The 19811-nt window shown below is 47.6% G+C and overlaps 6 protein-coding genes across 6 annotated transcripts; 2 read left to right on the top strand and 4 right to left on the bottom strand.

Moving 5' to 3' along the window:
- Positions 1 to 2315, bottom strand: EDB82DRAFT_43906 (fungal-specific transcription factor domain-containing protein). Its single transcript, XM_025730834.2, has 4 exons — positions 2022 to 2315; positions 1928 to 1958; positions 1407 to 1865; positions 1 to 1352 (listed from the first exon to the last, which is right to left on the bottom strand). The coding sequence occupies exons 1-4, from the start codon at positions 2270 to 2272 to the stop codon at positions 78 to 80; spliced, it is 2016 nt and encodes a 671-aa protein (XP_025589919.1). The 5' UTR covers positions 2273 to 2315; the 3' UTR covers positions 1 to 77.
- Positions 2316 to 2642: 327 nt separating this feature from the next.
- Positions 2643 to 5066, top strand: EDB82DRAFT_440715 (major facilitator superfamily domain-containing protein). The gene is made up of 2 exons (XM_025730833.2): positions 2643 to 3505; positions 3568 to 5066. Exons 1-2 carry the CDS (start codon positions 2877 to 2879, stop codon positions 4571 to 4573), a joined length of 1635 nt encoding a protein of 544 aa, XP_025589918.1. The 5' UTR covers positions 2643 to 2876; the 3' UTR covers positions 4574 to 5066.
- A 47-nt stretch (positions 5067 to 5113) lies between these two features.
- On the bottom strand, positions 5114 to 6911 carry EDB82DRAFT_43935 (uncharacterized protein). The gene is made up of 2 exons (XM_025730831.2): positions 5782 to 6911; positions 5114 to 5706 (listed from the first exon to the last, which is right to left on the bottom strand). Exons 1-2 carry the CDS (start codon positions 6824 to 6826, stop codon positions 5222 to 5224), a joined length of 1530 nt encoding a protein of 509 aa, XP_025589917.1. The 5' UTR covers positions 6827 to 6911; the 3' UTR covers positions 5114 to 5221.
- Positions 6912 to 7756: 845 nt separating this feature from the next.
- EDB82DRAFT_486313 (C6 zinc finger protein) lies at positions 7757 to 9348 on the top strand. The gene has a single exon (XM_025730830.2). It carries the CDS (start codon positions 8112 to 8114, stop codon positions 9312 to 9314), a length of 1203 nt encoding a protein of 400 aa, XP_025589916.1. The 5' UTR covers positions 7757 to 8111; the 3' UTR covers positions 9315 to 9348.
- An 844-nt stretch (positions 9349 to 10192) lies between these two features.
- On the bottom strand, positions 10193 to 11812 carry EDB82DRAFT_486315 (uncharacterized protein). Its single transcript, XM_025730829.2, has one exon. The coding sequence runs from the start codon at positions 11414 to 11416 to the stop codon at positions 10334 to 10336; it is 1083 nt and encodes a 360-aa protein (XP_025589915.1). The 5' UTR covers positions 11417 to 11812; the 3' UTR covers positions 10193 to 10333.
- A 475-nt stretch (positions 11813 to 12287) lies between these two features.
- On the bottom strand, positions 12288 to 17920 carry EDB82DRAFT_486316 (P-loop containing nucleoside triphosphate hydrolase protein). Its single transcript, XM_025730828.2, has 10 exons — positions 17286 to 17920; positions 16705 to 17233; positions 16418 to 16644; positions 16081 to 16360; positions 15793 to 16026; positions 14785 to 15732; positions 13434 to 14733; positions 13301 to 13381; positions 12869 to 13246; positions 12288 to 12803 (listed from the first exon to the last, which is right to left on the bottom strand). Exons 1-10 carry the CDS (start codon positions 17490 to 17492, stop codon positions 12554 to 12556), a joined length of 4434 nt encoding a protein of 1477 aa, XP_025589914.1. The 5' UTR covers positions 17493 to 17920; the 3' UTR covers positions 12288 to 12553.
- Positions 17921 to 19811: the final 1891 nt, after the last annotated feature.

Below are 19811 nucleotides of genomic sequence, written 5' to 3' on the forward strand. Positions count from 1 at the left end.
TTATTTATTCACAATCTGTCTTTGAAATGATAACAATAACGGCTTAGAACACAAACATTGTCTATTGCCTTTGTTGTTTAGGCCTTATTTATGAACGACGAAAAGTAAAATGTCTCCTGATCCTCTCTCGCCCGTGCATCATGACCGTTTCCATCCAACAATTGCTGCCAAAAATCCCAGTCAACATCAACACCCTTCATCATACCAAGAATATCCTCCCCAGTCGTCATGCCCAAGTCCGCTTGTGATACGAGGTCATTCATCGCACCTGAATCACCAAGATATCCCGCTGGCATTTCCTGTGCCTGGAGTAAGCTCTGAGGCGTAACTGGTCCAGAGATGTCTGTGGTCGTGGAGGGCTGTTGTGATGATGCCCTGGCCAGTGTTGCTCGAGCATGGACAAGGTTGGTTATGCAAGATAACTCTGGAGGAACGGGAATTCCTCTCGTTCTAGCACTTGTAACTCTTTGATCCCATGCTTTGAGGGTAATATTACCCAGAGCCCAGTATAAAGGGTCTCCAGTATCTGAGATGAATGAGGGGTGGTGTTCGTACACTTGGTCGATCACCTTCCACGCAGTGTCAACTACTTGGCCTGCTGGACGACCAGACAAAGTACTGATCAAAAGGACGAATGTCTCGAATGGGAAGAAGTTGGCAATATGCCACAAGTAACATTGTAGCGCTGGAGTTGAATGCGATAGAATGTCATATCGTATAACTTCCAGGCTGTTTTCAAGCAACATATCAATTTGTTCAGCATTCAAATCAGAGGCCCTCTCAGGTCGATGAATGGGATGGTAAACTGAGAGCCTTAGCTGACAAATAGCAGATCGAGCGAGATATGCCGTCAAGAGGTTGAGTGGAAGTTCCTTGTCCATATTAACAAGATACCTGTCCTCAATATGACGCTCAAGCTCGTCGATAGCTTTGAAAAACTTGGCTTTGCCCGCGACCGACGATTCTGAATCGGAGCTGAGCAAACACTTTTGTTGAATCATCCACACGCCGATTTCAATGCGGACTTTGCAAAACAGCATATCCGTGGTGATGGGTGATGGCTGTGGTATTGTGCTTGCTGATGGCACAAGGTCAGCGTCGCTCAGATTAATTGGCTGCCGAGTATCTCCATAGAGTTGCATGTTTGGGTTCATGGATGCACCCGTCAATTGTGAAGCTCGGCCATCGAGTATCACAATCTGCCACCAAACTCTGCGGCGTAACTCAGCTTCAAATGGGGGCAGGTCTTTAAGTGAGCTTTCACGATGAAGGCCCATTCTCTGGCCCATACGTGTCGCAAGACCTGTCAGAAGCCATAGAATATCATGGTCACAGATATGACGCAGGGAAAGCTTAGAAATATCAGTATATCTTCAGGTATTTCTGTTGCCAAGGTTGGTACATACCAGGTAGAGAGTGAAGGCTTGAAGCACCCTCAGGTCTGTAGACCTCAAGAAATCGGCTTTGCTCAACGCTACTTCGGTTGCGTCACAGTATCGAGCCAGCAGGTCCTTTCTAGGCTCGCCAAACCTTGTGCGACATTCCGTATCCGTCAAAGACACAACAGAAACAAGGTAAATGGAGAATAATAGGGCCTCTGTAGTGCCGGGAGTTGATGCTGGTTCAGAAAAGGTTTCAAGGATGTCTTTTTGAACTGTTGGGCCATGGAGGATCTTGGTCAGAGGATGGACGTTGCTGATAAAGACCTGCCATAGTTGAAATGAGTGCACAGCTGAAGGATACACAACCGAAGTAGAATTTGACTTTTGATGGCCAAAGATGAGGTTTACTTCAGTTGAGGGCGTGTCAGTTCTTGTTCGTAGAGATTGACGCTCTGGATCTGGGCTAACGTCTCTGCCTTGCATCTGCCAGAACAACAAAATAAGCCACGTTTTTCAAATGACTCTGTTTGCTCAATGGTACTCACCTCATCACCCAAGGATTTCCACAATTTATTGCTACAAAATTGTTACCGAATGTCCGAAAAGAAACACAAATTGGCTTCTCATGTAATTACTTACTCTTCAACATAGCGACGCTGGTCTCCACTAACGATGACCTGCCCATCACCACTGGGAGTGCTTGTCTGCGCAGCTGCAAGTCGTCGATGATTCAAACGGGCATTTCGTGTGTGAGGTGGCGACAATCGCATGCGCACACAATCTTTACCCGTTCTGATACAGTACGCGCATGGGGTTTGGCCGTTGCATCTAATCTTTCGGTGCTGGCACGGAACGCATGAGTGTCCTCTAGTGATCTTCACTTCTGTCATGGTGGTTGATTTGGGGTAATTGCTTGTGGAAAAAGGATTGAAGGGATGGTGTTACCAGGAGCAGCCGCATAAGCCACTTTCTTTGTGGTGGTGGAATTATTTCCATCTGTCAGCGGATTGATTCCTCTGTCTGTGTAACTACTAGGTACGCTAATACCACACAAATGGCAATTGTCAGATCATTGTCAGGGGCATGCATGGACTACGCATGTCGACGCCACCAACAGCTAATCTCCATGACCGAGCCAGTAACGGGAGACTGATGTTCCCCCGCGCGGGACCGCTCCCAGGGCTGATGGAATCCTTCGGTCCCGAAGCTTAAATTTGGTGTGTTTATACCCGACCCGTCTCTTACAAGCACGGAGCGGGACCGCGCTGGAGGTGTTATTGACATTGAATCGTCTTCCGTCGCCGAGATGAGGTCTTCCGCTCCGTTGTTAATTTTCATCCCCCGTCCGGACAGTATCATGTCCCGGAATCACTCTGCAACATGTCTATATTTTAAGGCTCTTCTTCGACTGCCAATTCCTCAATTTTGTCATCCATCGACAACACCATTCGATCCTTATTCATCATCATCTAATACTCTCTCTTCCTCAACACCATGACAGATAACACCGACGTGGAGAAGCTCGACAGAGCAACCACGCCAACGCCTACGCCTAATGAAGCACCCTCAGCATCTGAACCCTCTGAATCCAAGCCTGAGGAAACAGAGGATGAGTCCAAGTACCCCCACGGTCTGAAACTGGCTGCCATCATTCTCTCCAATATGGTAGCCATGTTCCTCGTCGCTTTGGACCGCACAATCATTGCGACTGCCATCCCTCGCATTACCGATGACTTCAAAGCCCTTGGAGACATCAGTTGGTACGCCAGCGCTTACCTCATCACCAGCTCTGCTACACAGCTGCTTTGGGGTCGTATTTTTACCTTCTACCCGACCAAGACGGTCTACCTTGTTGCCATTTTCTTCTTTGAACTTGGTTCCCTTCTCTGTGGCGTGGCGCCCAACTCGGTTGCTTTCATTATCGGACGTGCCATTGCTGGTGCAGGTTCTGCAGGTATCTACTCTGGCTCTACCATCCTCATCACCACTGTCACGCCTCTTTCTAAACGTGCTGGATATGTGGGCATGATGGGGGCCGTTTTCGGCATTGCTTCGGTCATCGCGCCCTTGATCGGAGGTGCCTTCACTGATCACGTCACTTGGCGATGGTGTTTTTACATCAAGTAAGTCTCGATTCCCCTTCACATTTAGCCTAATTGACAAATACTAACTACCTCGTTTCTAGTCTTCCTGTTGGAGGAGCGGCTGTCGTCTGCCTCATCCTTCTCTTCCCGACGTTTCCCGTTAGCGAGCCCGTCTCAATCAAGCAGCAGATTAAGCAGCTCGATCCATGGGGAAACCTTGTCTTCCTCCCTGGAGTTATCTGCCTCATCCTCGCCCTCCAGTGGGGTGGTGAGAAGTACTCCTGGGACGAGGGTCGCATCATTGCACTTCTTGTACTGGCCTGTGTGCTTCTCATTGCCTTTGTTGGCATCCAGATCTGGCAACAAGAGAACGCCACCGTTCCACCTCGTTTGTTCAAGATCCGAAATGTCTGGCTCGGTACAATCTTTGCTTTCTGTCTTGGATCCGTTCTCATTGTTTTCTTGATTGCCCTGCCCATCTGGTTCCAAGGTATTCGAGGAACAGATGCCATCACCTCTGGTATTGACACACTCCCTCTCGTCCTGTCCCTCGTCTTTGGCGCAATCGTCTCTGGTGGTCTCATCAATGGCATCGGCTGGTTCAACCCCGTCTTCTTCTCATCAGTAATGTTCATGTCAGTCGGTGGCGGACTTATCACCACTTTCGTTGTTGACACGCCCAGCCGCACTTGGATCGGATATCAGATCATCCTCGGCCTTGGTATAGGCCAGGGCATGCAGCTTGCCAGCTTAGGAGCTCAGGTCGCTGTCAAGCAGAGCGATGTGCCTACGGGTGTGTCCCTCATGTTCTTTGCCCAGTCCCTTGGCGGTTCAATCCTTGTCTGCGTTGCCCAAGCCGTCTTCAACAATGACCTTCGATCTCGGCTCACTTCATTTGATGGCCTTGATGTTGCAAAGATCATTGGCGCTGGTGCCACCCAATTACGCCATGTCATTCCAGCTGATCGTCTTGCCGATGTGCTTGTTGAGTACAACGCAGCGCTTCGCAATTACTTCTACGTCGGTCTTGCAGCTGCTTGTTTTGCCGTTCTACCTTCACTAGGGATTGAGTGGAAGAATGTCAAGGGCCAGGAATTTGTACATTAGTTTCGTCACGAGCAGTTCTGTTTTGCAGATATGATAGAATACAACTTGAAGGTAATTCTGGTTATTTGGATAGGGATAAAGTGATTAGAAGATGGATTTAAGACTACCTACATAAAGTACACTGCTGTACTGTAATAAAAGCTCTCATGTATTTTAAACTTCGTTTGACTTTCTTTTCTTTTCCCTGTCATCGAAGTGAGCAACTTTCTATGTGTCGTATCTCATATAATGTCAGCCATTTTATGGCCGTATCGGAACTCATAGGTATCCATTGCACCAAAGTAAAATGGAGTAAATGTTGCAGATGTGTAATGAGCTTACCTTATCATGCACCAAGAGAGTTGAGCCATCTAGTGGGTAGCACAAGAGCTGGCCTCGCAAGTCTTGGGGTATAAAAATAATTAGTCCAAGAAGTATGGTCTAATTAGCATAAACTGATCTTATGATTTCGTCGTTGTGTTTCCAGTGGCTAATATTTTTTACCCTGAGGACCATTCACCAAGGTTACTAATATCGTGACTAAATCAAGGTTCGGGACATTATAAACTGACAGGTAATTTAAAAGTACGTGACCTATTGGCTGCAATGATGTGATTACTCCCAATCTAATATCTACCACAGTCGATCTCGCCAAGATGCACAGACAGTTCAGGCGGCTGGGATACGACCATGCACGAATCTAAAAACATTGTTGGGGTCAACCTCTTTCTTGACAGCCCTCAGTCGATCCCAATTCTCCCCGTAGCAATCCTTGGGGTCTTTGTCCGACTCGATGAAACTGACGTATGTGGATCCAATACTATCTCCCGTCGCTTCAATGCCGTCCACTAAATGATCTGCCCATGCGATAGCGACATCTTCATGCGTCGCTTCCTCAATGACGGCGTTGATATGGAACATGATGTGCGGGCGCCGGGTACCGAACGCAGATAGCGTATTTGGCTGGGCCGCCTTTCCGTGCAGGATCGTGCAGGTGATTGAGCAATCAGCCTTAACAGGCATCGACTCACAAGCGCCGATCAGCTGTCCGAGAGTTTCGCTGGTGAACTTGGAGATACTGATGTGCCGAGATGTTACGTTGACAGGGTTGCTGATAGCGCTGGAAATGCTGCGCTGGAAAGCCTCAAATGTCGCTATTTTCTCGTGTTAACATTCTCTCTGCCGTAGCTGATGGGTAGAATAGGTAAAGATCAGCAGGTTTGACTTACTTTCTTGGACGGTATCGACGATGCACGTGCCGAGATTCTTCAGCTTCTGTAGCCACTCCTCACTCTCAGGCCCAATTGTCTCTGCTTCAGGCCAGATGTAGGTCACAGCCATGCCAAGACCCCATTCGCCCTTGCTAAACCCTGCCTGTAAACAAAGTTTGTCGGGGACCCCAGAGTCTAGAAGGGCCTGTAAACGCAGCAACACGTCTGCAGTTTCTGGCCAAGGGTAAACGATAAAGCCAGCCTGGATTGTGGACATTGGATAAACCCGCACTTGAGTCTCAGCAATGACACCAAAGTTACCACCTCCACCACGTAGCGCCCATAGCAGCTCCGATTCCCCGTTGGCGTGAACAAGATCGCCGCTAGCTGTGACGATCTTGGCGCCTACAATGTTATCTACGCCTAGTCCGACATAGTCACCCAACGGGCCGTACCCTCCCCAAGACGCCCAAGACGTCCATCCAGCTTCACCCGCAAAGCCGTTTGAGGTGCAAAGGTTGTGCGACCCCAGAAAGCCAACAAGGTTTTTGCTGGTGATACCACCGCCGACACGTACTGTCTTCTTATCTGGGGCAAGCTCCTGCGTGTCCAACTCCCTCATGTCGATCGTGACAGAGTCGGCAACGCAACCGCGGCCAAAGACATCATGGCCGCCGCCACGAACCCCGAGCGGCACATCCAACCCCGAGACAGCTTTTACGATTGCCTGAACTTGAGTGACCGAAGTGGGTCGACAGATGGCAAGGGGTTGAGCAGTGATGAGCTTGTTGTAAACCCCACGAAGAGTCTCATAGTGAGGAGATGAGCGCGTGTAGATCTTAAGGTCTGGGATGACATCCGTCAGCTTAGTAAGTGCCGAGTTGCCGTGAGTCTGAGCATCTTGGGCTGGGTCGAATGGCATCATGACGTGCCGATACGGCGCAGCAGCAAAAGAAGACATGGCTTTGCGGGATGATATGATTGAGTAACGGCTGTGGAGTGATGATCTGATGACGGCGCTTCTAGTAGTGAGGTGAGCAAAAAAGAACCTCTTATTAACCATGACTGAGAAAGTTATACATCATTTCCCAAATGAGACCGATAAGGTGCCTTTTTGAGTCAATTGGTCGTGAGCTGTTAAGCCTCCCTTTCCTCCCGTCCCTACTTGCATATCCCGCTCTCGGGCTAGAGAATTCGGGGCTTGCATCGGACCGAAGGCACGACAGTAGAGAGACTACGGCCCGGCCCGGCTACTGAGTCCCCGAGAACGGACTACGGCGGTGTTACTAGAACGCCATGCAGCTGTAGCCTGATTGTTCAATTTTACCAGTTGACCTGGATTAGGTAGGCAGTTGTTATCTTTGCCAAAACAAAATATCCCATTTAAGTGCCGGTTCGAGTAATCACTATATACAAGGTTAGCTGAGATCCGTGTATGCATGTCGTCTGGAACTTTTGTTTTTTTACTGCTTTGGTGGCTTCGGTTAAGGTTAGGATTTGGCTCAGTTCGTCCCTCATGCAGTTTTCGTTCAGCTTAGCGAAAACTTAATCCTCTTTCGGGTTTCCATACAGGCACCGAGTTGTGGCAATAGCACGTGTCTGAAACATATGTTCTCGACTGTTTCACTGTTTATTCATTATTTTGAGGAGTCATGAATACATTCTTGTTTATCCACAGAGTATGTGACATTAATTTTCAAACTTAACATCAGACTATCAAGATCGTTGATTGTTTGGTTCGGCATAACGTAAACCTTACAGGTCAAACGTCAACACACATGTTTAATTATATGGGTCCTGATTACCCTCACGGCACCAGTTATCCGTCCTGCATATGACCGTGGCTACGTATAATCCTGCGGAAGCGGACTTATGTCCCTGAAACTACCTTCCTGAAGCAAACCTATCAATGTAGGTAATCGTATCATGACACAGGTGCATATCAACCCTGTCTTGAAGGAATCAATGCATGCTGTCATCTCAAACCCTGTGATGGTCGAATTCATCCCGCAAGTTATTGGTGACATGTATCATTTCCAACTCAAATGCAGTTCGCAGTTTCGTCTCTGCTAGCTAGCGTTTTTTTTTTTTTCAGCTTACTCTAATTGTTACACCAGATCGTCCTGGAACAGCACCCTGTCTCCTCGATCCAGATCTGTGGCTAAACAGGTCCTTATGTATAAGAATGGTCTAGGTCCGTCTGAAATAAATCGACGATCTGCCAGGAACTAGGAAACTGCCACTCCAGCCTGCCATTGTCATAATTCCCAAGCACAAAATCTTGGCCGGATTGGCCCAAAACGTTCAGCATTCACCCTGTCATATCACATGCACCACTGTCTATCCACATGAGTTCCACAGACCCCCTTCTCCGCAGGGTAGAGAACTACCGCGAGAGTTGCGACAATTGTGCCAAGTCAAAAGTTCGTTGCGGCAAGGAACAACCTTGGTGCCAGAGATGTGAGCGGCGCGGCCAAGTCTGTAGCTATAGCCCTTCTCAGCGATCCAGAAAGAGGACCATAGACACTACTCACCCTGAAGGGGACCAACGGAATGGGACTCCACCATTTGCTGCAACCAGCAGCACGGCATCTGTAGCTGCAGTGAGCAATGGCTTCAGTACCTTGCTTAGCCATGCTGACGGCTGGGGCACTTGTCCTGACCTTGTCGAGCTGTTAACCAGCGGTAGTAGCTCTGAGTCTCTGACACCAGACAATACCAATTTGGTGTGGCTGTCGGACATGGAGTCAATCGCTGGTGATAGCAGTGTTGGCAAGAGTTTGGAGAGAATGGATGCTTTCGCATATTCCAACGGCCACACCACAGGTGCCTTATCAGCAGCAGGGATGGGCAGTGGTAGTGGATCTGGTACCGACAGCACGGGACGAAGTTCAACGTGCTCCGTCACCGACAGACAGCACTGCGAGGCTGATCTTATATCCGCATTGGCAAAGCCTGACCTTCCTTCCCTGTCATGCTGGGGTAACCCTACCGATTCCCAAAATCTCGGAACTATCCTCACAGCTAGTCGTGCAACACTAAAGTGCGTGACAACTGCCATGTCATGCACATGCACCCCGAATGACAACGTCGCATTGTTGGCCACAGCCGTGCTGTTGCGAATCTTATCCTGGTACCGCATCGTTCTGAAAAACTGCCGCGGTCCCAATGATGGCAGTGCAACACTCGACGATCACAACAGTCCTGTTCCATCCAATGATGGTAAGGAAACTAAGAGATCATTGTCACGGGATACAAATATGTCACAAGAGAGAATCGAGCCATCAAGTCTCATTATGCCGCCTATGACAATTGGAGCATATGAGCTAGATTCTGAGAACAGAGAGCGCATGATTGGACACATCATGCTCAGCGAGTTGAGTAAGATGGGGAACTTGCTGGGAGATTTCTCAAAGAAGTTCTGTGATCCTCAATCTACCACGTTGGGTAACGATAATAGAAGCCAGCTGTTTCTCGCTTTGGAAATGTTGATTCGGAACAAACACATGGCAACTGTTCTAGATGTACGAAAGAAACTCGAGGTGAAGTAGATAGATTCATAACTATACCCATAAAGAAGAGAAGTTAACTTAAAGATCAAATGGAGTACTGGTAGGAATATTTCCTCTGAGAGCTTTGGTGATTTTGCGTCCTTCTCACTGATACTTATAGTCTCTGATTTACCCTGTAGAATTATTCCAAATGATGAATGGTGTGGTATCGAGAGGATGAAACCTGCTTGACAATATGCCATTTCGTCCGTTCTGTCAGTGCTGCTACCCAATTTCCATATTCGGCTTAACCAACACCACCTTTTGTTTTCAAAAGAACGAGATATGACTGGATGTAGATCCTAAATGGGATAGAACTCAGCTGGAGCAGGGCAACATAATCAGTCACCGAGCCAGTAAACCACCTGCCGTGTCACCTTTGCCTTCGGCCAGGGAGCCTCTGACGCTCTTCGCTTTGACCCAACTGAGGTTTGTACTTCTATGGCGGCTAATAGAACAAAGTCTGCAAGAAAAGTCTGCAAAGGGCCAGCTAGACTACAGACAGATGCAACCCAGGTTTAAAGTGATATGGTAGGGGAAACAGACCTCGAACTGAACCGTGAGGGTGATCACCCTATCATGAGCCTGGCTAATGTCATTTCCTCTGTCAACATGTCCAAAACATAGGAGAAAGGGAGGAAAATAGGAAAATAAAGATGAAAATTGGAACAATTGTATTTGGTTGTACTGAGGAGGCCTATGCCAACATAAGCAAATACAATACGCTACATCAACAAGGTCTCTAGCTGTACCCAAAAGGTTGGGGGCCATCTTGTTTGGCCATTGACGCAGTAACTCTAAAAAGAAATGCCGTCGGAGTTTTTGCTTACTATGATTCAAGGCGGTGGCAATGGGGAAAAAAGAGTTCAAAAAAAAAACTATGTCTTTAATATATGTAACCTTGATCTATCTTAACAGATATCGCAAGCGTATATGATCGGTTACGTTCGTAATAATATATCCCTTGATTATACAGCAGCATGAGTCAATGCAGCACCTGGCTGACCATTGACACGTGCTCAATCTGCCGAAAGCCGCGTTGTAATGTCTTTAACAACGGCATCCTTTATCTTCTTGACTGACTCGTCACTGACTTGACCCTCTTGGATGAAGTTCACAATTCCCTCCAGCGTGTGAATGTCGTCGCGTAATTCAGTCAATTCGTTATCATATGTATCCATAAAGCCCTCGGTGGACTTGTTGAGAACTCCGAAGTCATCTTCCAAGGCAGTACATCGCTCTCGCATCTTGTCCATGCCCCTGACCAGCTCTTCGTTCTCTTGTCTCAATCTCTTGTTCTCCGTCTCCAAGGCCTCGATTTGTTCTCTGTCCCGACCTCTTGTCTCTTTTAAAGCCCGCAACTCGTCCCAAATAAGGGCGATATCACTGTCACGAGAAGACTGGCTGTCTTGTCGAGGGCGCTTCTTAGTGTGACTGCAATCGATCGGCGGCGGTGGCGGCGGGGACCCAGCTTCGTCGTAGGCGGGTGGTGGGAGTGCTGTTTGAGCCAAGAGATGGACGAGCTTGGCTCCGAGGCCGCCATACATACTAGCAAGGTTGTATCGGAGACTGCGAAAAGACTTCAGACGCCCATCGCTGGCGGCATCACTGATCGACTGGAGCGAAGGGGGTGCCGCCCGAGCCTCGACATAGATGGATAGAACGGTGGCATTGGAAAGATCACGTATCGCGTCAAGGACTACGCCTGAGTGTTTTCGGGCGGGAGATAGAGGCTCTAGTGCAGGAGTAGGAACAAGGACGTTGAGGTGGTGGTTCAAGGTAACGTTGAGGCAAAGAGCGGCAGATTCAAACTCTTGTTGTATTTTGATGAGCACCGTCGGGTTCTTGACCACGACCAAAGAGACAATGGATGAGGCGCATGCGCGTAATGTAACGGCCGTAGTGGTGTCTAATCCCTTGATCTTGACAGGAACGCTCAGTTCGAAGAAAGCACATGTCTTATCGAAGCGGAAGTTGAGTGTCACGGAGCTGACTTGAGGGTCTGGCTTAGCCAGAATATGCGTCGTGGTATCGGACTGCCATTGTATCACGGCCTTGGTGGAGTGTTGAATATCGAGATCGAGGCATGGTGAAGACGACATTCCTGCAACGATTAGGTGTGACGACAATCTGCGTGACTTACCTGCCTGCTACCTAGCCCCAGCCGCGGCCAAAGGAGGAACAGCTTCGCTGCCAGGCAACCCGTCAGTCTCCAGCGCGCTGCGAGACTAAGCAGGTCCCTTCTACAGACCCCGGTTGTTCCAGCAAAGGAGGCAAACGCGCTCGTTTGAAGGGTACAAGTCGGAATTTTAATGGTCTGTAGCGCGATTTACCGCCTCTTTGGACGCGGTTCGGGTGATGGTTCCGGTTCATGAAAAGGTTGTCAGATGATAATCGGAGAGGCGTGACGAGATAAGAACGACGAGGGGAGGATGATATAGGGCCTCATCGTGATGGTAAGATGTGCGAAGAGTCAGCGCCGCATCGCGTGAGAGAATGAATCTGGATGGAAATGAGGGTGGCTGATCAGACCAATAGGAATGAAGACAGATGACGGACTATAGTTATTCCGTCAGCCGCGCGAGGCTCTGAGGCCACAAGACATCGATTCACGAAGCGGGGCTTGCTTAGTAAGTAGCTTTTAACCACAATCGTCACATTTTGATTGGTCAATTTCCTTATCATACTTGAATCCCGAAATCAGAAGCAAACAAGTACGATTTCCAAATGAATGAAGAGTAAAAAGTTATAAGATTCTTTCCAATATGCTCTACTTTAGGAAAATAGCTACTAAGACTTTCCATACTGCTGGAAATAATGTAAAATAAATAGTAGTTAATTTACAGAGTACTTAATACTAGTAAAAAGCGGTTTCTAGTATAAATAGAAAATAATAACATTTTATAATTATTGATGAGAAGCTACCCTGAAGTTTAGAAACTCCAAGGTTGGGATACTACTGGAAAATGACGACGTCAGTGTAGAGGCGGGATAACATCGGGTAAACAAGTAGCGGGTCTTCAGATGCAATTAACTGTCTTTTACCACGCGTAGGTTGGTCACATAAAATGGGTTGCTATTTAAAGGTTGAAGGAATACCAAACCACTTTTAGTTCGTATATAGTCCAAAAGTGTGCTAACGTTTTCGTCTTATTTACTCGCGGTTCTCATGCCACGCTTTTAGTATTTCCCAGTCTTGCTACAGTCACCCAAACGCCCTTCAAAGCGACTCCACAGAACTACTGCTTGCCCTCCTTCTTTTCCGTCGCAACACTCTGATACATCGATGCAAACGCGGAGGCATCGGGACCCTTTGCCAAAAGCTCTTGGGGGTGCCCGAATTCTTGCAGCTTGCCCGCGTCAAGAACAACCACCATGTCAAAGTCATCAAGTGCAGACTGAAGCTTGTGAACGATGGAGATAACTGTGCGATTATTGAACCGCTCACGCACCAGACGCTGGACAAGCTCATCGACACGCGAGTCAACACTGCGTAGATATAACATTAGCATAAAGCTTACAGACACGACATGAAGGAAGCCGTGGGTACATACCTGCTTGTTGCTTCGTCAAGAACCACAATGGGCGATGGTCGTAGAATAGCGCGTCCGATGCAAAACAACTGCTTTTGACCATGCGACAGATGAAGGTCTTCAATCGACACTTCGAGGCCGCCACCATCGGTCACAATATCCCACAACTCGACCGCTTTCAACGCATCTTCAATTGCAGCATCCGTTAGTCCCCCAGCAGGGTCAGCATTCAACCTCACACTACTCCCATCAATGAGGAATGCGTCCTGGGGCACGCCAACAAGTCTGGTACGAATCTCTTCGCGAGGAATCGTGCTGATATCGAGGCCGTCTACCATGATGCGACCACCATGAAGGTCTATCATGCGAAAAAGGCATGAAACCATAGAACTCTTGCCACTGCAGGAAAATCCGATTAGCTAATGGAATGGTGAGAGATAATGAATGACATACCTTCCAGTCCTTCCACAAATTCCAATCTTTTGCCCGGATTCAATGGTCAGAGTTATATTCTTGAGGACATCTTCGGACTCCCTAGAAAAGTACAGATCAGCAAGCATTCTGGCAAGGTCAACCCCAGACTTACTTGTATCCTGCCGATACTTGATCAAACATGATTGTTCCTTTAGACGGCCAGACCGACGGCGGCTGCTCTTTTTCCTGCGGCTCATGCTCAGAAGCAGTGTCAGATGTAAAAGACTTGATCCTAGAAATTGCACCAATGTGCGTCTCCAAGGTTGTCCAAAAAGTCAGCAACAGCTTGAGGTGCTGACTGAATTGGATGATATTGACGAGAGCTACGCCGATCAATCCAGTTGACAGTACACCTCGCAGTTGTGTGACAAGGACCACTACCAAGACAGCGATGATAGTGACAATCATATCAAGAACAAGAGTAAGCCACCGCTGAACTGCATAGAGGAGGTAGAAGGGCTTCTGCGACCGGTCCAGGAGCCCATGGTGCTTTTTCTCAAGAGCATCGCGCCAACCAAAGGCGCGCAGCGTGGCTAGTCCAGTAACAGTCTCGGTGAAGAGGGCGTAGAGAGGACTTTTTGCTTCCAGATCCATGAATCGGAGCTGGCGAGACGTTCTTAGGTATGTATGCTGAACCACCCAAAGCGTCGCAAGGAGAAAGGGGAACGCAATGGCAGTATAGTACGATCCAACCGCGATCAAGATCATCTCGGCAATGCAAAGAACGAATGTGGCAAACGTATTGAGGGCTGAGAGGGGTAAGTCCATGTCAATGAGCTGAAGATCTTGACTGAAGCGGTTGATGGTGGTACCAGTGTCAGTGGTTGCGAAAAAGGACATAGGCGCATTAAGAACTGTCTTGAGTAGACTCTGGTGGAAGTTGTTACCCGACAGTGGTACCATGGTGACAATCATTTGCCAGGTGCTCAGTACCAAGAAAATGATAGATAATGCGCCTAGCATCGCGTAGATCCCCAGGTAGTAACCAAGTCGTGTAAACGGTTCTTTCGCATTGGCGGCAGCCCACCAGTTGAGCCAGATAGTAGGGAAAGACTGGCAGAATATGTAGGCACAAATGGCCAGCACAAAAATCAAAGTCGGGATCCAGCCGATAGCATGCATGTAGTACATGTAAATTGCCACATCTCCGCTGCGACGATTTGCACCGTCTTGTTTGCCCTCAGTGAGTTCCATGTCTAGCTCTGCCAATACGGCAGCTGAGGACTCAGGAACAGGAGAAAGCGTAGAATCAGGACCAGAACTAGGTACTTTGGACTGTGTACCAGTTGTAGACGCGGCGGAGCCAGATACGTAGTTGTCCAACTTGTCCAACTCATCAAAAGTCCCTTGGACACAGCCTGTTCCAGTACCATCAAGGCAAATGATGTGATCTGCATAGGGGAGGCGGTTGACTATGTCAAAGTTAGCTAGACCTAGGAGAAACTATCAGATATTGTACTTACCACGAGAAGAGACAATGATAACGGTTGTGTTCAAGTCTCGAAGGATACCATGACTCCCGAGAAGATTGTTGAAGACGGTATTCTCGGTATGAGCATCTAGGCCACTGAAAACATCATCAAGAATAATGGTGGACATCTGGGCGTACACTGCTCTCGCTAGACTGACTCGTTGGCTCTGGCCTCCACTGAGGACGATTCCCTTGCTTCCTATAGTACTGAGATCTCCCCGCGGTAATTGAGTCAGGTCTTGCTTCAGGGCACAAGCTTCCAATACTTTCTGGTACCATCGCTCGTCCGGGTGAGAGAAGGCGATAATACTATCTCGGACTGTGCCATTCATATGCCAAGGGGTTTGGTCGCAGTAGGCAACCTTGGAGTTTGATACATGTATAGATCCTTGCATGATTCCGACCTCCCCGAGCAATGCCTTAAGAAGAGTCGACTTGCCGCTCCCAACCGGCCCAACAATAAGCGTGAGTTTGCCCGAGGGGATCACAGCGTCAATGTTGCTAAGGGTTGGTTTTTCATTCTTGTCGTATCCAAAAGAGGCATTCCTGATGATGAATGCGTTACCATCCGGCGAATCCTTTAGCGGTTCAGTCTCCATAATCTTGGACTCTTGGATTGGAGAGACGGAGCGCTTTTCTTCGCTGCTTGAAATCTCAGAGACTAAGGCGTTCTCAATCGTACCGGCATCCTGCACTATCCTATCATCTACGTAGGCGTCTGTGTTTAGAAAAGATTGGATGCGGACAAAACTTCCAACTGACCCCATGAAAGAAGACAGTGAGGTAACGAAAGAAGCCAGAGGCTCTTGCAGGAGCGCGAATAGTGACAAGGATGTGAACATACGGTTCGTGTCCAGATTTCCTTTTCCTCCCTGAGATTGAGCTAGAAGACTATAGGTCATAAAGCTCAAAATGGGGGCGAAGATGGGAGCGAGGTAAGCTGCAGATATCAGAGTTAGTTGTTGAAATTGTAGAGGTCAACATAATCTCAAACACTTACCCAATACCATATTCCATATCAAAAGCCGACGGAATTTGCCTGAAATGTGCATTTCTTCCTCCCGCATGGCTTGGATGCGTGTTTCTAGTACTCGAGACAGTCCGCACATCTTGACGCCCTTCATGCTTCCTAGCATCTGAGACGTCACGGAGATCCTCCTCTCAATAGCCTCAAGCCATATGGCCTGACGAGCCATGACGAAGCTGACGGCAATGACGGATCCGACGATGGAAACTGATTGAACCATTAATCAAGATAACTCTCAAGAGTTGTGTGATAGAAACTTACAAATAGCTGCTCCAACAGGTATGAGACACGCTAGTCCAAGCTGGCGACCTAACAGATAGACTGCAATGACAATCTCAATCAAGTTTGCCCATACATCATGAGCCGTTCGCCATCCCGTATCAATCCTCTCAATGTCAGCGCTCATCAAAGTTAGGGCTGCCGTAGGGTTGGCAGCTGTGATGCTGAGATCTGTAGCCTTGTCATAAAGTATCGAGATGAGCTGGCCACGTGCCATGGTAGTGGCGCGGACAGTCAAGTGCTGGTACTGGCCCGTTGTCACCTGTCATATTATACGTTAGTGGGATCTTTTTCAGATTCATTGGAAAGATAGTCTTACAGCTAAACCAACAAAAACAAGAAACCAGGCCCCTATAAGGCCGTAGCCCTGGCTCGTATCATCAGAATTAGGATCTTTCTCAGCCCACGACAACGTTGCCGAGATGAGAAACGGCTGACAGAAAGTAAAGCCTATAAAACACAGGCGTGGGAAGATGATCGACAAGATAGGCCATTTCAGGGTTTTGAAAACAGTCAACAATAAATCATAATCTCCTTTCTTGGGTGCTAGTCAAGTATCAGCAATTTTCACTGCGCTAACATAACCAAAGAAGAAGGAAAACAAACCTGTAGCCCACGTTGTTTGAAGCATATTCTGAAGATAAGAAGACTTGAAATGCTTCTCCAGAGGGAATAGGCTTTCAATTTTCAGGTCGTGAGAATAGCCAACGCGGAAGAGAGGGAGCTGCCAAGAAAAGAGCCAATGTGAGAATACGCCACTTGTCACTTCTGAAGGCAGTTCACGGTACTCTGGACGTAAGAAGTCACGTTTCTCGATAGCTTCCACTGATAGCATCATGATCTTTACTACCGTTGAAATAAGGGCAGTGATGGCTGCAGGCCGATTGTAGCCTTGCAGCCAAAGTGTCCTCGTTCGGGTAGCATCGAAAAGAACAGAGAAAAGCAAAAACAGGTTGAGAACAGTCGAAGGTCGATACGAATAAACATGCTCGACATAGGACAGACCTAACAAGCTGATTGATGCAACAATTGATAAGGCGGCAGCTGGCAGAGAAGCTTTGGTAGTAACAGCTGGAGACTGAGTCCAGCAGATGAGAAAAGCGATCTGAGATGCCAATAGGAGCAAACACAAGATCTTTGAATTGTTACAATATGTAGCATAGAGTGATCCGAGGCCATCAACTTACAATCTTGCAATACAGCCAGTAACTATCTTCAACTTTGACGCTATTTTTGCGCAGGAGGTAGGATACTCGGAATGGGGCTGCCAGGAGCAGCAGGGCGGTGATCGGCACAACAAGTATAGATTCTTCAAACAACAACGTGAAGTCAAAGCCACCTCTACAGCCGTCTGCATATGGGCCAAAAGATCTATCACACGAGGAGGAATTCATGATCGTTGGTAGTAACGACAAACTCTCCTAGATCTGACCTTCCTGGTCGATCAAATCATTAAGATTCGTTTTGGCTGTCGTAACAAATCAAGTAACGTGGAAAATGAAGCAAATAACTACCCTGCAACTCGCTTGTAAGTTGCCCCAGTGAAATGGTGAGATCCAGGAAAAGAGGCGAGAAAGGAGAGGCGAGGAAACAAAGCTACACGAGCGAGACAAGTAACGTTGGGCACAAGAAAAAGAGTGTGATAGGTCTTCCCACTCTTGAAATCTCTGTTGGATTCTAATTCAGCGAATTATCCTTGCTTTGGATAATTAAAATCCTGATATGATCATCACCGCCTTACCTGATCTGATGTCGTACCTAATTGAGAGCGCTAAATACGGGACGGCACGAGACAGTTTATCCACATGGGGTAAAGATGTGCAGAGCTAGCAAAGCTGAAAAGTTTGTAGATGGTGCCGACCGAAAACGGTGGGCTTTTAGCTCCGCAGTACAACGCACCATCCATATCCTTGTTTATGGAGACTGGCCGGTTGTCCGGAGGCGATGCCGGTTCATTAAACTTTAGGGAAATTATGGCAGGTGTCACTACTAGTCGAAGTCTCAACATAGTCCAAGACGAACAGAGTCAAGGTCCCGAGTGCCAAGAAGACTGCATCAAATCACATAATAGAAGCAGTTTTATCCTCCAGGGTGCTTGTTGCAACCCCGGACTTTACTTATTTCGCCTAAATACTATATTGCGTTTCTACAAAGCAAAGACTGAATTTTCAACGTCAAGGAAACATAGCATCGTAACCCAACCAGGAATGATCGCCTCACTAGTGTTTGCTAAGCGCTTTGGGTTGAGGTGATAACAGAGAGACAAGCCAGGATATAATCCTTCTTTACCCTTTCTTGATCCGTGCGTTTAGAGATCTAACCCTTATGTAGTATGACTCCGGAGATCCTGCTCTGTGACAAAGTGAGAGAAGAGATGAGCGCACTCTACGCAAAGACTGATGATATTTTCAAATGGAAACCCACTTATGCAGCCGAGCTAGGAGGCCTTCGTATTGATCACGAAGTTGGTATTATCAAATCATCGTGCTACAACCAGAATCCACTCAAATTTCGCAACCCTCAAGAACTCCGATAGGAGGTGGTCCCACTATGGAAGCCTTGCTAAACTCTATCACTTTTATTCTCCTGCGTAAGTGGCTTGAGTGATGTACCTTGGCGGAGCTTTGTCGCGGCTCCGCAACTGCATCTCAGAACATGAGTCATTAACGTAATGCCAAGAATCACAAAAGTAGGCTTTATTGACCTGCGCAACCCACGCAGAGCAGCTGAATAACCGTGCCACTACCAGATGTAACTGTATCGAAGCGACAAGAAAAACATGCTATGGCAACGTTTCCAACAACTCCACTATGGAATGCAGGTCAATCATGTTATATGATCCATAGACCGTTTTAGGTTCTGCGTCTAAGTGGCAACCGGATGGGCCTCACTTATGGACCAATCGTTGTCCAATGCCCAGTGCTCGCTAGAGGCAAGGGTATCACTTTCTCAGTTCATGGGTATGATATGATTCCAATAAGGATTCATCTGTTGGTTGCATTCAAGTGAAAAATCTGTTCTGCCACTGCTAGCCAGCCTAGCCAGCCACCAAATACTTGTTTTGTTGAGCCAACCCTTAGACATAGTATTGCCATAGGCTCACGATATTGTGACCATATATTGGCAAAGGACGTCATATCAATGTAAATCTCTAGGCAAAATAGGACAAAACGGTTTAGCTGCATTAAGAAACCCTGCCAAGGAAAGACGTTATGAAGTTGGGCAAACTGAATAGTTCCTAGAGAATGTCTCCGCAAGCTAGTAAGCGGCCTGCAAACTGATAGAAATTTCTTCAACCTTAATTCTATCACCGCGTATGCCCAACCCATGCTCATATAATAGTGCGTAACAGTGGTTGAATTTCATTATCGTGGAGACATATGGTGTAATATTGCAAAACTGGTGGCTGGATCCGAGCTGTAGGATGTTACGGGGGTGAAATATACACAACAAAAGCAATGAAGCCAACGTCCCCTGGTTGGTTCACACTTTTCGTCCCTGCTACTGTAGTACATGTAAAGGAGTGGATAAGGGGTGGAGAAACCTGTTGCCTCAGCGCAAAAGGAGGAGATATTCTTAGGAACTCTTGTAGTAAACCAAGGTCTTGTTTCCTCGGCTGATACGCCACGCGTGTAATGAAACTAGATGCAAGGTTCTGTCCAGCTGAAAGCCAAGGTAGGTACTCGGAGTGACCTCTTCCATTGCACCCTGGA

The sequence above is a fragment of the Fusarium venenatum genome (assembly GCF_020744135.1).
Source record: "Fusarium venenatum strain MPI-CAGE-CH-0201 chromosome Unknown EDB82scaffold_1, whole genome shotgun sequence".
Classification (NCBI taxonomy): domain Eukaryota; kingdom Fungi; phylum Ascomycota; class Sordariomycetes; order Hypocreales; family Nectriaceae; genus Fusarium; species Fusarium venenatum.